The sequence below is a fragment of the Chrysochloris asiatica genome, unplaced genomic scaffold, assembly GCF_000296735.1.
Source record: "Chrysochloris asiatica unplaced genomic scaffold, ChrAsi1.0 scaffold00268, whole genome shotgun sequence".
Classification (NCBI taxonomy): Eukaryota; Metazoa; Chordata; class Mammalia; order Afrosoricida; family Chrysochloridae; genus Chrysochloris; species Chrysochloris asiatica.
The window spans coordinates 2,682,124-2,697,094 of record NW_006408786.1 but is presented as its reverse complement, the minus strand read 5'-3'; the positions used below and the strand labels follow the sequence as shown (position 1 = coordinate 2,697,094).

Sequence of the window (14,971 nt, the reverse complement as noted above, 5' to 3'; positions counted from 1 at the left end):
GATTATAAGGTACACATTTTTAATGATATTACGTCTACCACATTACTGGCACAATTACTAACCTAACTCATTTACCTCCTACATCACTACCACAACTCAGACCTATACCTGGAGGTGCAGGAGCAAAGAGTCAGGAATGTCACACTGAACCAGAAAAACACAATGATGTCACTGAACTTGGATGCAGCACAGGAATCTGAAGACTCTGGTAATGCCAAAATGGGAGAGGGGAAGGTCACTGAGAGCTGGTGGTTGGTCAAAATAGCCAGGGATGTGATGCATAAAGAATTCAAGAGAAGTGTGGGGTGAGTGTGATGAAAAGAGGAGGAATGGGTGATGAAGAAATGCTTTAGGAAAAAGCCCTAAAGTTAACCTTGGTTTTGTCTCCCAGGTCCTTTCGTGGCAGGCCTGGTCTCCATTCCAGGGATGGGCAAGCTGATGACTAAGGCTACTATTCAAGACACATTCATGAACTTCTCCTCCAACATGGTCTCAAATGTCACCTCTGCCTTTCTGAGCATTAATAACACCCAGAAGCTCAAATCCCCAGTCACCTTCACCTACTTTCACCCTGTGAGTCCTGGATGGGTACAGAATGAGTGTGGAAGGAACCTGAGTCCTGAGCTCATCCTTTCTGCTCACTTCAGCCTTGGGACTCAGGATGCCACTATGGGCATACCATCTCCCCAAGAACATCACCTTTCCCAAACCAGCTTTGTGTCAGCATCTCTGAGTACCAGTACCGCTAGCTTACATCTTTGTTCTGTTCCAATAGCCAGTGACCGCAGGACCAGGACAGAAGGTGGTCTGTGCCTTCTGGGAACATGGACAACATGGATGTGGTCACTGGGCCACCACAGGCTGTGATACAGTGGGCTTTAATGACACCACCACCATCTGCCACTGCAACCACCTCAGCAGCTTTGCCGTCCTCATGGCTCAGAATGTGCAGGTAAGAGTATTGAAAGGAGATGTATTAGTTATCCTTTTCAGTATAACAAATTACCACAAAATTGGCAGCTTAAAAATCACAATTTTATTATGTCATAGTTTCTGTGGGCCACAAATCCAGACCAGAGCAGCTGTGTTCTCTGAACAGGGTTTTACAAGACTGAGATCAGATTTTAGCTGGGGTTTTGATCTTATCTGAGTTTTGGGGTCCTCCATGTTCACTGCTTATTGGCAGAACTCAGTTCTTTAGGTTGTGTGACTCGCACCTCATATTCTTACTGTCAACTAGGGAGTGCATTCATCATTCTTTCCCAGATGGCTTCTCACATGACCTCTCATGGGACCCAATCATAGGTCCTCTCATAGCATAGAAGTATTCCTCTAGAGCAGGGATGGGATTTTTTTTTTTTTTTTTTTTTTTTTTGCCAAGGGCCATTTGGATATTTATAACATCACTTAATATAAATGTATGTTGCTATGAAAAAAGCTTACCTGTAGTTGCCTTGGCAGGGCCAGACCAAATGATCTTGCTGACCTATACAGTCCTTGGGCCAGACATTCCCCACCCCTGCTCCAGAGGCTAGCAAGAGACTATCCCTTGCATCAAATCCTTCTTGAGCTTTGCATCGCTACCTCCAAGAGGAGACTAGACCCTTTAAAGGCCCGCTGGATTACGTCAGGCCCACCCAGGATAATCTTCCTCTTTGTAAGTCAACTCCTTAAAAAAGCAAGTCAAACCCCATTGTCATCAAATTGATTCCAACTCATGACATAGCAGAGTAGAAACTGCCCCATAGGGATTCCAATGTTGAATCCTTTACAAAAGCAGACAGCTAAATACTTCTCCTATGAAGTGACTAGTGGATTTGAATAGGGGTATTGCTGTTATTGTCAGATGTCACCAAGTCAATATTGGCTCAAAATGCAAGAGAAACACTGCCCAGTCTTTCGCCAAACTCACAATCATTACTAGGCTTGAGCCCATTGCTGCTGTCACTGTACTAATCCATCTCTACTTCACTGATCCTCCACTTCAGCAAGGGACTGTTCCCTCCTAATAATATGTCCAAAGTAAGAGAGAATGAGCCTGGAAATACTGCTTCTAAGGACTATCTGGCTGTACTTCTCCCAACACAAATTTGTTTGCTTTTTCTGGCACTCCATGGTACTTTTAATATTCTCTTTGATCACCATAACTCAAATGCATCAATTCTTCTATGGTCTTCCTTACTCGTTGTCCAACTTTCACATGCATATGGGGCTATGGAAAATACCATGGCTTGGCACAGATGCACCTTAGTCCTCAAACTGACATCTTTGCTCTTGAACATTTTAAACAGGTCTGTGCAGTAGATTTTCCTAATGCAACATGTCATGTGATTTCTTCACTGCTGCTTCAATGAGTGTTGATGGTTGATCCCATAAAAGTGAAGTCATTGACAACTTCATCTTTTCTCCATTTACCATGTTATTTACTGGTCCAGTGGTGAGGATTTTTGTTTGCTTTATATTGAGGTGCAACCTATACCAAAGGCTGTGGTCTTTGATCTTCATCAGTATTTTAAGTCCTCTTCACCTTCACCAAGCAAGATTGTATTATCTGCAATTGCAAATTGTTAATGAGTCTTCCAATCCTGGTGCCACATTTTTTTTCATATAATCAGCTTCTTGGATTATTTGTTCATCATACAGATTGAATCAGTATGGCAAAAGAATGCAACCATGGCACACACCTTTCCAGATTTTAATCCATTTAGTAGCCCCTTGTTCTGTTCGAACAACTGCCTCTTGGTCTATGTACAGGTGCGTCATGAGCACAATTAAGTGTTCTGGAATATTCATGCTCCACATTGTCATCCAAAGCTGTCATGATCCACACAATCGAAAGCTTTGCATAGTAAATAAATCACAGGTAAACATCTTTCTGGTATTCTTTACTTATAACCAAAATCCATCGTATGTCAGGAATGAGATTCCTCATTCCACATTCCTATCTGAATCCAGCCTGAAACTCTGGCAGCTCCCTGTAAAAGTACTACCACGGTCATTTTTCCAATTATCTTTAACAAAATTTTACTTACATGTGATATTAATGATATTGTCTTATTCCTGCATTCTGTTGGATCGCCTTTCTGTGGAATGGGCACAAATATGAATCTCTTCCAATAAGTTACCCAGGTAGCTGTCTACCAAATGCTTGGCATAGATGAGTGAGTGCCTCCAGTGCTGCCTCAGTTTGTTGAAAGAATTTAATTTGTATCCAATTGATTCCTGAAGCCTTGTTGTTTGCCAATGCCTTAATGCCTTCAATGCACCTTGAACTTCTTACTTCAGTATCATTGATAATATGCTACCTCTTGAAATGGTTGAACTTTGACTTCCCCACCCCCCTTTGGTAGAGTGACTCTGTGTATTCCTCCCATCTTCTATTGATGCTTTCTACATCATTCAATTTTCCCATTGTTCTTGTTGTTAGGAGCCATCGAGTTGGCACCTACTCATAATGGCCCTACGTACAACAGAACAAAACACTGCTCAGTCATGCACCAACCTCATAATCATTGCTATACCTGAGCCCATTGCTGCTGCTACTGTGTCAATCCATCTTATTGGGGTCTTTCTCTTGTTTTCTAACCACACCAAAGATGATATCCTTCTCTAGGGACTGGTCCCTCCTGATAATATGTTCAAAGTATGAGAGTCTAGTCATCCTGGCTTCCAATGAGCATTCTGACTGTACTTCTTCCAATACAGATTTATCTGTTTGTTCTTTTGGCAGTCAATGGTACTTTCAATATTCTCCTCCAATGCCATAACTCAAACACATCAATTCTCCTACAGTCTTCCTTACTTACTATCCAGATTTCACTTGCATATGAGGTTATTTAAAATTTGATGACTTGGTTCAGGTGCACCTTAAGCCTAAAACTGACATCTTTGCTCTTGAATCCTTTAAAGAGATCTTGTGCAACAGATTTGCCTAATGCAAAATGACATTTGGTTTCTTGACTGCTGCCTCCGTTGATGTTGATGGCTAATCAGAGCAAAATGCAGTCTTTGACTACTTCAATCTTTTCTCCATTTATATGGATGTTGTTTATTGGCCCTGTGGGAGGAGTTTGTTTTTCTTTATATTGAGAAGCAATGCATACCAAAGGTTGTGGTCTTTGATCTTTATCAGTAAGAATTTTAAGTCCTCTTCCCTTTCAGCAAGCAAGGTTGTATAATCTGCATATTGCTGGTCATTAATGAGGCTTCCTTCAATCCTGGTGCCACATTTTTCTTTATTTAATCTATGTTCTCAGATTATTTGTTCAGCATACAGATTGAATCTGTATGGTGAAAAAATATAACCCTCACGCACACCTTGACTAATTTTAAACCATTCAATGGTTCCTTGTTTTATTCAAATATTGTCTCATGGTCTGCGTACAGGTTCCTCGTGAGAACAATTAAGTATTCTGGAATACTCATTCTCCACAACGTTATCCATAGCTTGTCATGATCCACACAATTGAAAACATTTGTGCAGTCAATAAAACACAGGTAAACATCTTTCTGGTATTCTCTGCTTTCAGCCAAGATCCATCTGATGTCAGCAATAACATTTCTCATTCCACATCTTATTCTGAATCCGGCTTGAACCTCTGGAAGTTCTCTGTCAATGTACGGTTGCAGCAGTTTTTGTATTTATCTTTAGAAAAATTACTTGCATGCAATAATAATGATACTATCCGATGATTTCCACATTCCTTTGGGTACTTCTCTTTGGAATGGGCACAAATACGGAACTCTTCCATTCAGTGATCCAGATAGTTGTCTTCCATATTTCTTGGCATGGATGAGTGCCTCCAGTGATGCATTAGTTTGTTGAAAGATTTCAATTTGTATTCCATCAATTCCCCATGACTTGTTCTTTGTCAATGACTTCAGTACACTTTGGACTTCTCCTTCGGTAACAGTGGCTCTTGATCATATACTACCTCTTGAAATGGTTGAACAGTGACCATTTCTTTCTGGTACAGTGGCTTTGTATATTCCTTCCATGATCTTTTGATGCTTCCTGCATCATTCAATATTATTCCCATAGAATCCTTGAATATTGCAAGTCGATGCGTGAATTTGTTCTTCAGTTCCCTCAGCCTGAGAAATGTTGAGTGTGTTCTTCTCTTTTGGTTTTCTAACTCCATATCTTTGCACATTTCATTATAATATTTGACTTTGTCTTCACAAGCTGTGCTTTGAAATTTTTCTATTCAGCTCTTTTACTCCCTCATTTCTTCCATTTGCTTTAGCATCTCTACTCTGGAGATTAAGTTTCAGAGTCTCTTCTGACATCCATTTTGATCATTTTCTTCTTTCTTGCCTTCTTAATCACCTTTTGATTTTTCCTGTATGATGTAATTGATACCATCCCACAACTCTTCTGGTCTTCAGTCTTTAATGTCTAGTGCATCAAATCTGTTCTTCAGATATCACTAAATTCAAATGGGATATGGTCAAGGTCATATGTGGGCTCTCATGGACTTGTTTTGATTTTCTTCATCTTCAGTCTGAATTTGTATATGAGCAATTGATGGCCTGTTCCACATCTGTCCCTGGCCTTCTATTGACTGATGATATTGAGCTTTTCCACTGTCTGTTCCCACATATGTAGTCAGCTTGATTCTGTTATTCCATATGGTGAAGTTCATGTGAGTAGTTGAGTTTTATGTTGTTTTAAAAAGGTATTTGCAATGAAGAAGTCATTGAGGAAATGGCCTTTCTCTGGCATGAGAAGAAGATATCATAGGAGCAGGGCTGAGTTCAGTTGCTCTGGACTGTGCTCCTATGATGTGCTCTCCATAGGCAAACAGTCTCAATGGCCATTTGTCAATTCTTCTTTCAAGGCCAGTGCTGATGTGGAGAGAGACTGGTGCTGGAATGAACATCATGGTGGGCAGGGGATGACAGCAACCTCAGCAACAGACCTCAGGTAGTAACAGGTATGGATGGAATGCCACTAGTGAGATACACTCCAGTGTGATCTAATCATCCAGCTTCTCAAACTCTGCACCATGATGGGGGTAGGGGGAGCAAAGATCAAGGGAAACCATCAGTAGGGTCTTTCAAGTGTGGAACTTCAGCTAGCAGTAACAGCAGAGTTAGCCTTGTCTCAGAACTCATTTGCTTCACTTAACTCTAAAGAGAAGAATGATGAAAAGAAACTTCTGGAAGGAATTATAAAAGATATGGATATTTGTAAATTATCAGGGCAGTGGGTGTTTTCTGTCTATTCACCAATGAAGGACAAACCTAGTATTTCAGGCATTTATTGCTATGAAATTCCCAATAAAGACGTCAGAAACTTAGTATTAAGGTTTTTCAATGACATAAAGGAAAACATGGAATAATTTTTGGAAGAAATCAGAAAAACAAGACAAGAACAAAATTAAAAACTCAATGAAGTGATAGAAACATTAAGTATAAAACAGCTATAGATTCTGGAGCTTAATAATAAACCAACAAAAATAAACAATTCCATGGAAGAGCACAAAAGTAGAATAGAAACAATAGAAGAGAGAGTTCGTGCTATAGAAAACAAAACTTTTGTGATTACTCCATTTGTAAAACAAATAGGAAGAGGAAAGAAAATTAAAGAGAGCATAAAGCTTCGGTGGGCACCATCAAGAGGAATTCCAAATGAAGAAGAGCAGACTGTTTGGCTATTACAAGAACAAGCAAGCTGATCACCTGGGAGCCATCAAGGCAAAAAAAGTCAGTTCTCAAGACAAACCCCCTTCCAAGACAAAAACTCAAAACAAACACACAAGCAGCAATCTAAGATCACTGGTGATCACATTGGTCTACTTGTGAGTGGAAGTGGAGGGAAGGCAGTAATGAAGACATGGGCTGAGTTCGACCACGTTCCATAGACTCCTGTTGGACCTTGAGATGAGAGAGAAAAAAAATGAAGGGCTGTTTGGTCTGAAGTTTGGGAGATTTGGAAACTCCTGAGTCCATAGACAATAACCTAGCCATGGTGGTCTAGAATTAACAATGAAGTGTCCAGCTAATATGAAGAGGGGGAGATGCACAAGAATGCCCAAGTTTGAAGATAGTACTCATTTAACCTAGATTGGATGGCTTGGTGATCAGAACTCGACTAGAGGAATGTAAAGAAATTTGATACAAGAAGCAAGTGTAAATTGCTACAATTTGATGAACTTGACCTATGGATGTAGTAGCTCAAAATACCAACCAAAAGGGAAGGAGTCTTCACATCAAGGATAAAGCCTATCCCCTCAATACACAGGGTTAATAGGGACAGGCAACTTAGACATTGGCTACCTAAAATGGGGGGTGAGAAGGTCTATAAAGGCACAAAGTGGCTGGCTTACAAGTTTTCAAGAGTGAGTTTAGTTTCAGAGCAGGTGGTGCAGTGAGGTAGAATCCCCACTGAATAGTTTTCATCTTTCTAGATGGGTCTGGTGAAAGGAGATGGGGATAGGATTCTTTTGATTCAATAGTGAGTAATCGTTATCATGACTAATTGCAACTGTCACAACTATAAAGGTAGAAGATGTGTGACAAAAAGGAGGGAGTAGTTAATCTTACATTACTGAAACAGAGGACCCTAGGACATCAAGCGGGAAGAGAATGAGCAGAACGTGGAATCTTAACCAGGGAAGCATCACCAAAATGAAGGCAGAGGTGATGGCAGAGAGAAAGCATGCAACTGAAGACTCTAGACTCATGAAAAGAGAAAGGCTGTGTGCTGGTGGGCAGGATGCAAAATGTGCCCTTTGGTTGTATAAATGATTATATATTCCATTTCATTTTTTACAATTTCCTAGATTCATACTTCGTATCCATGGTCCAATTGTTAATGAATGTTTACAGCTGTTTCTCTTCATTTTGAGTTGTGCTCCATCAGCAAATGAAGGTCCCATGGGCTTACTCCATTTGTGTCATCACAGTCAACTCTACTTTGAGGAGGCACAGTCATATTTTGAGTGACTTCCAACCTGAAGGGCTCATCTTCTGGAACTATGTCTGACAATATTCTGGTGTTCCTCATCATGTTTCAATATTCAATATTGTGATACTGACAGTGTTCTCAATATTTAGTTACTGACAGCATATATTCATAAGGTTGTCAGTAACTAAATATTTGGAAATAGTCTGTCTCTCCTTCTTCCTAGTCTGGCTTTGTCTGGAAGCTCAGCTGAAACCTATCTGCTGTGGGTGACCCTGCTGGTACTTAAAATACCTGTGGCATAGCTTCCAGAATCACAGCAACATACAAGTCACCACAGTACAACAAACTAACAGTTGAGTGGTTGATTTTGCCCCTAGAATTTCTCAGCATTGAAAGTCGAGACTTAAATTTTGTTCTTCAGTTCCCTCAGCTTGAGAAATACTTAGGGTATTTTTCGTTTTTGGTTTTCTAACTCCAGGTCTTTGCACATTTCATTACAATATTTGACTCTGTCTTTTTGAGCTGCCCTTTGAAATTCTGTTTAGTTCTTTTACCTCCTCACTTACTCTATTTGCTTTAATATCTATGATGGAGAGCTAGTTTCAGTGTCTATTCTGATATCCATTTTGGTCTTTTCCTTCTTTATTGTCTTAATGACCTTTTGCTTTCTTCCTGTATGATGTTCTTGATGTCATCCCACAACTCTTCTGGTCTTCAGTCGTTAGTGTCTAATGCATCAAATCTGTTCTGAGATGATCTCTAAATTCAGGTAGGATATGTTCAAAGTCATATTTTGACTCTTGTAGAATTGTTTTGATTTTCTTCATCTTCAGCCTTTTGCATATGAGCAATGGATGGTCTGTTCCACAGTCAGTCCTGACTCTGTCCACATACATTATGTAGTGGGACTGGAGAATGGCACTCAACATGGAGCTTCATGCCTGCTTGGAACTCTGCACATGGAGTTATGCTAAATTTCTGGAGGAAAATAAATCCCTCAATATTTCCAATGGCTGAATTAATCAGTCCAAAGAACAATGATAGCCTTTATTTCTAAACTGAACATAGAGTCACTTACCTATTAATATCACAAATTTATTTTGCTCCTTCATTCCAAAATTTTTCATGTTAAAAAAAAAAAAAATGTCAAAATGGTAACTAACTTATAGCAGGCAAGTATAAAGGAGCTCTGGTAGCGTAGTGGTTACAAATCGGGCTGTTAATCTCAAGGTCAGCAGTTCAAAACTATAAGCTGTTCCCTTGGAGAAAGATGAGGCTTTCTGCTCTGATGAAGATTTACAGCCTCAGAAACCCTGTGCAGGGTTGCTATGAGTTGGAACTGACTCCACGGCACAGAATCACCCCCACCACCAGGCAAGTATGACTGTTAATGTCTCTTTGCTGAGTCTCAGGAGGAAGATCCTGTGCTGTCTGTGATCACCTATGTGGGGCTAGGCCTCTCTTTGCTGTGCCTTCTCCTGGCAACCCTCACCTTCATCCTATGCAAAGCCATCCAGAACACCAGCACCTCAATCCACCTGCAGCTGTCACTCTGCCTCCTCCTGGCCCACTTCCTCTTCCTCATCGGGATTGATCAAACCAAGACCAAGGTACTGACAATGTCCCTAAGGACTCCCTGCCCTGCCCAGGAGAGACATATTGCACTTGATCCCATAGTCAAATGGCCTTGAGTCCCAGGAAGTTTAGACCAGTACATAGTCCTCACTCAACTAGAAAACCATTCCCTCTTGGCAAATCCTTCATATAATTTGGATTATGCCCACTGGCAAGCACAGAAGAGTCTCTAGGGACATACACATATCCTGACAGCCCCTCCTGATAGCTCTTCCTCCTCCCCCAGGTGCTGTGTGCCATCATCACTGGTGCCTTACACTACCTCTACCTGGCTGCCTTCACCTGGATGCTGTTGGAGGGCCTGCACCTCTTCCTCACTGCAAGAAACCTGGCAGTGGTCAACTACTCCAGTGTGAGCAAACACAGGAAGAAGCTCATGTTTCCTGTGGGCTATGGAGTCCCAGCTGTGATTGTGGCAATTTCAGCAGCATCCAGACCTCACTTTTATGGAACATCTACTCGGTAAACACAAAGTCCACCTTTGCTTATCCCCTCCAGCTTGACCACTACCAAAACCAATGTAGCATCTTGGTTATGCTAAAACATACCAGAAGGGAAACTTATAATAGCTAGGACATCTTTCTCGTGAAAGATTATAATAACTAAGGAGAGTGTCTTTAAATCTCCATCCTTAGGTGTTGTCAAGTTGGTTCCAACTCATGGTGACCCTATGTACAACAGAACGAAACACTGCCGGATCCTGTATCATCCTCACAATTGTCATATTTGAGCCCATTGTTGCAGCCACTGTGTCTGCCCATCTCATTGAAGGTCTTTCTCTGTTTTGCTGACCTTCTACTTTACTGAGCATAATGACCTTCCACTTTACTGAGCATGATGTCCTTCCTGACAATATGTCCAAAGTATGACAAACCAAATCTCACCATCCTTGACTCTGAGAAATATTCTAACTGTACTTCTTCCAATACAGATTTGTTTGTTCTTCTGGCAGTCCATAGTATTTTTAATACTCTTTGCCAACACCATAATTAGAATGTATCGATTCTTCTACGGTGTTCCTTATTCATTGTCCAACTTTCACATACATATGGAGCTATTGAAAATATCATGACTTGGGTCAGGCACACCTTAGTTCTCAAACTGACATCTTTGCTCTTAAACACTTTAAAGGACTCTTTTGCAGCAGATTTGTTTAATGCAATACATTATTTTATTTCTTGACTGCTACTTCCATGATCACTGATTGTAAATCCAAGCAAAATGAAGCCATTGCCAACATTCATCTTTTTTCCATTTATTATGATGTTATTCCTTTGTTGTTGTAAGAGTTTTTGTTTTCTTTTCATTGAGGTGCAATCCATACTAAAGGATTCATCAGTATTTCAAGTCTTCTTCACTTCCAGCAAGTATAAAGATCAAATCACAAGTGTCTAAGACATCATTGTCCTATCTACTTCTTTATTCAACTCCTGTATTGTTGCTATTGTTAGGTGCCATATAGTCAATTCCAACTCATAGCAACCCTGTGTGCAACAGAATAATACACTACCCAGTCCTGAGCCATCATTGCCCAGTTCTCACAATCATAACTATGTTTGAGCTGATTGTTGCAGCCACTGAAAGTCTTACTCTGTTTTGCTGACCCTTCCCTTTATCATGGAGATGTCCTTCTCCAGGAACTGGTCCTCTCTGACAACATGTCCTGGATATGCCATCCTTGCTTCTAAGGAGCATTCTGGATGTTCTTCTTTCAAGACAGATTTGTTTATTCTTCTGGAAGTCTGTGACACTTTCAATATTCTTCAATCTTTTTAAAAAAGAATTGATATTATTTTTTTCTTTAGTATTTAGTAGAATTCACCAATGAAACCACCTAGACTTGGCCCTTTGTTGGAAACTTTTTTCATTACTAATTTTTAAAGTTTGTTTGGGTTTACTCTGACAACCTCTTCCCTCTTAAAATAGTATCAGTAGTCTGTGTGTTTCTAGAAATTTGTCTGTATCATCTAAATTAAATAATTTGTTGGCTTTCATTCCTTATGTTAGCAATATGAGTCTTCTTTCTTTTTCTTGGTCAGTTTAGCTAAAGTTTAACACTTTTGTTCATCTTTTCAAAAGTTACCCATTGGATTCAATGATTCTCTGTTGTTTTCCTGTTCTCTGTTTTAGTTCTCCATTATTTCCTCTCTTCTGTTTGCTTTGGTTTTAATTTGTTCTGATTGTCCTAATTTGTTTTTAAAAATATATTATTGCTTTAAAATATCACTTCTTTATATATATATATGCATTTACATCTATAAATTTATTTCTAAGCACTGCTTTAGCTGTATATTATGTTTTGGTATATTGTATTTTCATTTTCATTTGTCTCAAAGTATTTTCTCATTTCCCAGGTGATTTTCCTTTTACCCATTGCTTGTTTGGGAAATTACTAAATTCAAGTTTCTTCTGTGGTTGATTTTTAATTTAATTCCTTTGTAGTCACAGATTGTGCTTCCACAATATTCTTCTCCAACTCCATAACTCAAATGAATCAATTCTTCTAAATCTTTCTTATTCATTGTTCAACTTTCTCATGCAATTTCTCTTAAGCAATTTAAAATACCATGGCTTGGGTCAGGTGCACCTTAATCCTCAAACTGGTATCTTTGCTCTTGAACATTTTAAAGAGTCTTGTGCAGCAGATTTGCCTAATGCAAAATGTCATTTGATTTCTTGACTGCAGCTTCCATGAGTGTTAATTGTGGATCCAAGCAAAATGAAATCTTTGACGCCTTCAGTTTTTTTCATTTATCATGATGCTATTAATTGATCCAGTTGTGATGATTTCTGTTTGCTTTACATTGTGGTAAAATCCATACTTAAGGCTGTGGTCTTTTATCTTAATCAGTAAGTGTTTTAAGTCCTTTTCACATTCAGCAAGCAAAGTTGTATCATCTACGTATCTCAGGTTGTTAATGAGTCTTCCTCCAATCCTGATGCCACGTTCTTCTTCATATAATCCATCTGCTCAGATTATTTGCTCAATATATGGATTGAATACAACCCTGGCACACAACTATCTTGATTTTAAACCATTCAGTATCCCCTTGTTCTGTTTGAACAACTGACTTTTAGTCTTTATACAGATTCCTCATGAACACAATCCAGTGTTCTGGAATTCTTCATAGGGCTATCCATAGCTTGTCATAATCCACAGTCAAAGGCCTTTGTATAACCAAGAAAGTGCAACTAGACATCTTTCTGGTATCTTCTGCTTTCAGCCAAGATTCATTTGACATCAGCAATGATATCCCTCATTTCACATCCTCTTCTGAATCCAGCTTGAGTTTCCGACAGTTCCATGTCAATTAACTGTTGCAGCCATTTTTCAATTATCTTCAGCACAATTTTACTTGCATCTGATATTAATGATATTGTCCAATGATTTCTGCATTTGCAATGTGCACAAATATAGATCTCTTCCACTCGATTGGCCAGGTATCTGTCTTCCAAATTCTGTGGCATAGATGAGTGAGTGCCTCCAGTGCTGCATCAGTTTGTTGAAAGATTCCTATTTGTATTCCATCATTTTCTAAAACTTTTTTTTCCCCACCAATATCTTCAGAGCAGCTTGGACTTCTTCCTTCAGGACCATCAGTTCTTGATCATGTGCTACCTCTTGAAATGGCTGAACATCAACTATTTCTTTTTTTGGTACACTGACTCTGTGTATATGTTCTATCTTCTTTTGAAGATTTCTGCATCTTTCAACGTTTTGCCTATGGAATCTTTCAATATTGCAGATTCACCATTTTATGCTAATGTAGGAAGAACACTGAATTGCATTAATGTGTGTAAGTATAGCCTTGAGCAATAGGTTACCATTTGCAATCATTAAAAAAAAAAAAAATAGTCATTAGGAAAATGCAATTCAAAATCACAATGAGATGCCACTTCATACTTATTAAAAAACAAAAACTGTCATCAAATTGATTCTGACTTATAGTGACCTATTTTTGGTGGCCCCAAAAAAACTCTCTTTAAAATTCAGCAGCTTATCAAAAATTAAAACCATATTCTATTTAAAATTTAAATCTGTTAGCACAGAGTTAGACTTCAAGAAATATCAATTTAGTACAGTTTGCGAAGTTGCAGGAGGTTATGCTTGAAGGACACATTCTAACATAGTGCAGCAGGTACAAGAAACATCAGATTTTATATTGCCAGGAGGTGGGGCTTGATGGCGGATAGGGTAGAGGTGCAGTGAAGATCTTCGTCAGCAATACCACAGAATACCAGGTGAAGTGGGTTCAGGGGAGAGCTCCAAAACTCTGAACCACATATGTAGGAATATTTTTAAAGTTTGAAGGCTTATAGCTAGTGGAACTTGTAGCAGAAGTAAGAAATCTTGTACTTTAGAATCTGCCAGGCTCAGCAGCCCAGAGCCAACAACTTGGGTGAGACCAAACAGCAAGACCAAGTGGGGGAGCAAGCAGACCCGCCACCAAACTAATGCTCGCAGAAACCTCAGAGCAAAGGTGACGATATTTTTTGTTTGCTTTGGTCTGGTTCTGATTATTTATTTATTTATTTATGTATCTGTCCTTTGGCCTCTAATTGTCTGTGCACCTCCATTCTGGTGACTAGAGGAGGTGCTTGAGTGAGTGCACACCGCCCACCCCCAACACTGGAGGGTTCTTCCACAACGCATGTGCACAGATCCTCTCAGTATTTAAAGGGACAGGCAGCTCAAAACAGCCACAGCCAGCCCTGAACTGTTTATTAATAGGGAAAAGGCCAGAACAGGGGGTGTGGAGAGGGAGAGAGTTTAAAAGCAAAACAGGCCAAAAACCAAATCCTGAGGTACAGCATAACAACCAATATGGCATCTTGAAATTTATCAGATGGTCTTGAAGGCAAGAAGTTGAAAGAGGATATTAAAGTCATACTCATATTAGACTACAGATTTTTTTTTCTCTAGCTTCTCCTTTTTCTGCAATTATAGACTACAGTATCCAATATGTTTTTTGTTTTGTTCTGTTTGGGGGGTTGGTTTTTGTTTTGTTTTGTTTTGTTTTGCTGTTGCTTGGGTTTTTTGTTTTGTTTTGTTTTGCTTTTGTTCCCCCTTTTACCTTTATCTCCCTTTATTACCCAATAAGAGACAGCAATTTCTGCCATACAGTTAAGATACAATCACACCCTATAAAGCCCCACAATCTGACAAGAAACAATACCAACTGCCATACACCAGGGAGGAAGACCTGCAAAAATTACTCTGAGTTAAGCAATAAAAAGAGTGAAAAGGGAAGCCCACATCCTGATCACATCTAACTGGGGGCAATCAAAAAACATCAAAAATACCAAAACACACACAAAATGAAGTATTAAGGCCACAGATAAACACTAAGCATGTCCAAGAAGCAAAAACAAATAACCATATCAGCACATGTCCAGAAACAAGATAAAATGTCTGAGACAAAT

General features: G+C 39.4%; 1 protein-coding gene across 1 annotated transcript in view; it reads left to right on the top strand.

Moving 5' to 3' along the window:
- EMR2 (egf-like module containing, mucin-like, hormone receptor-like 2) overlaps positions 1-14,971 on the top strand; it is a 55,832-nt gene that overhangs the window by 32,480 nt on the left and 8,381 nt on the right. The window contains exons 9-14 of the mRNA XM_006874326.1: positions 10-32; positions 101-208; positions 392-577; positions 789-952; positions 9,325-9,522; positions 9,774-10,009. Coding sequence (XP_006874388.1) covers positions 10-32; positions 101-208; positions 392-577; positions 789-952; positions 9,325-9,522; positions 9,774-10,009 — 915 coding nt within the window. The remainder of the gene's footprint in view (positions 1-9; positions 33-100; positions 209-391; positions 578-788; positions 953-9,324; positions 9,523-9,773; positions 10,010-14,971) is intronic.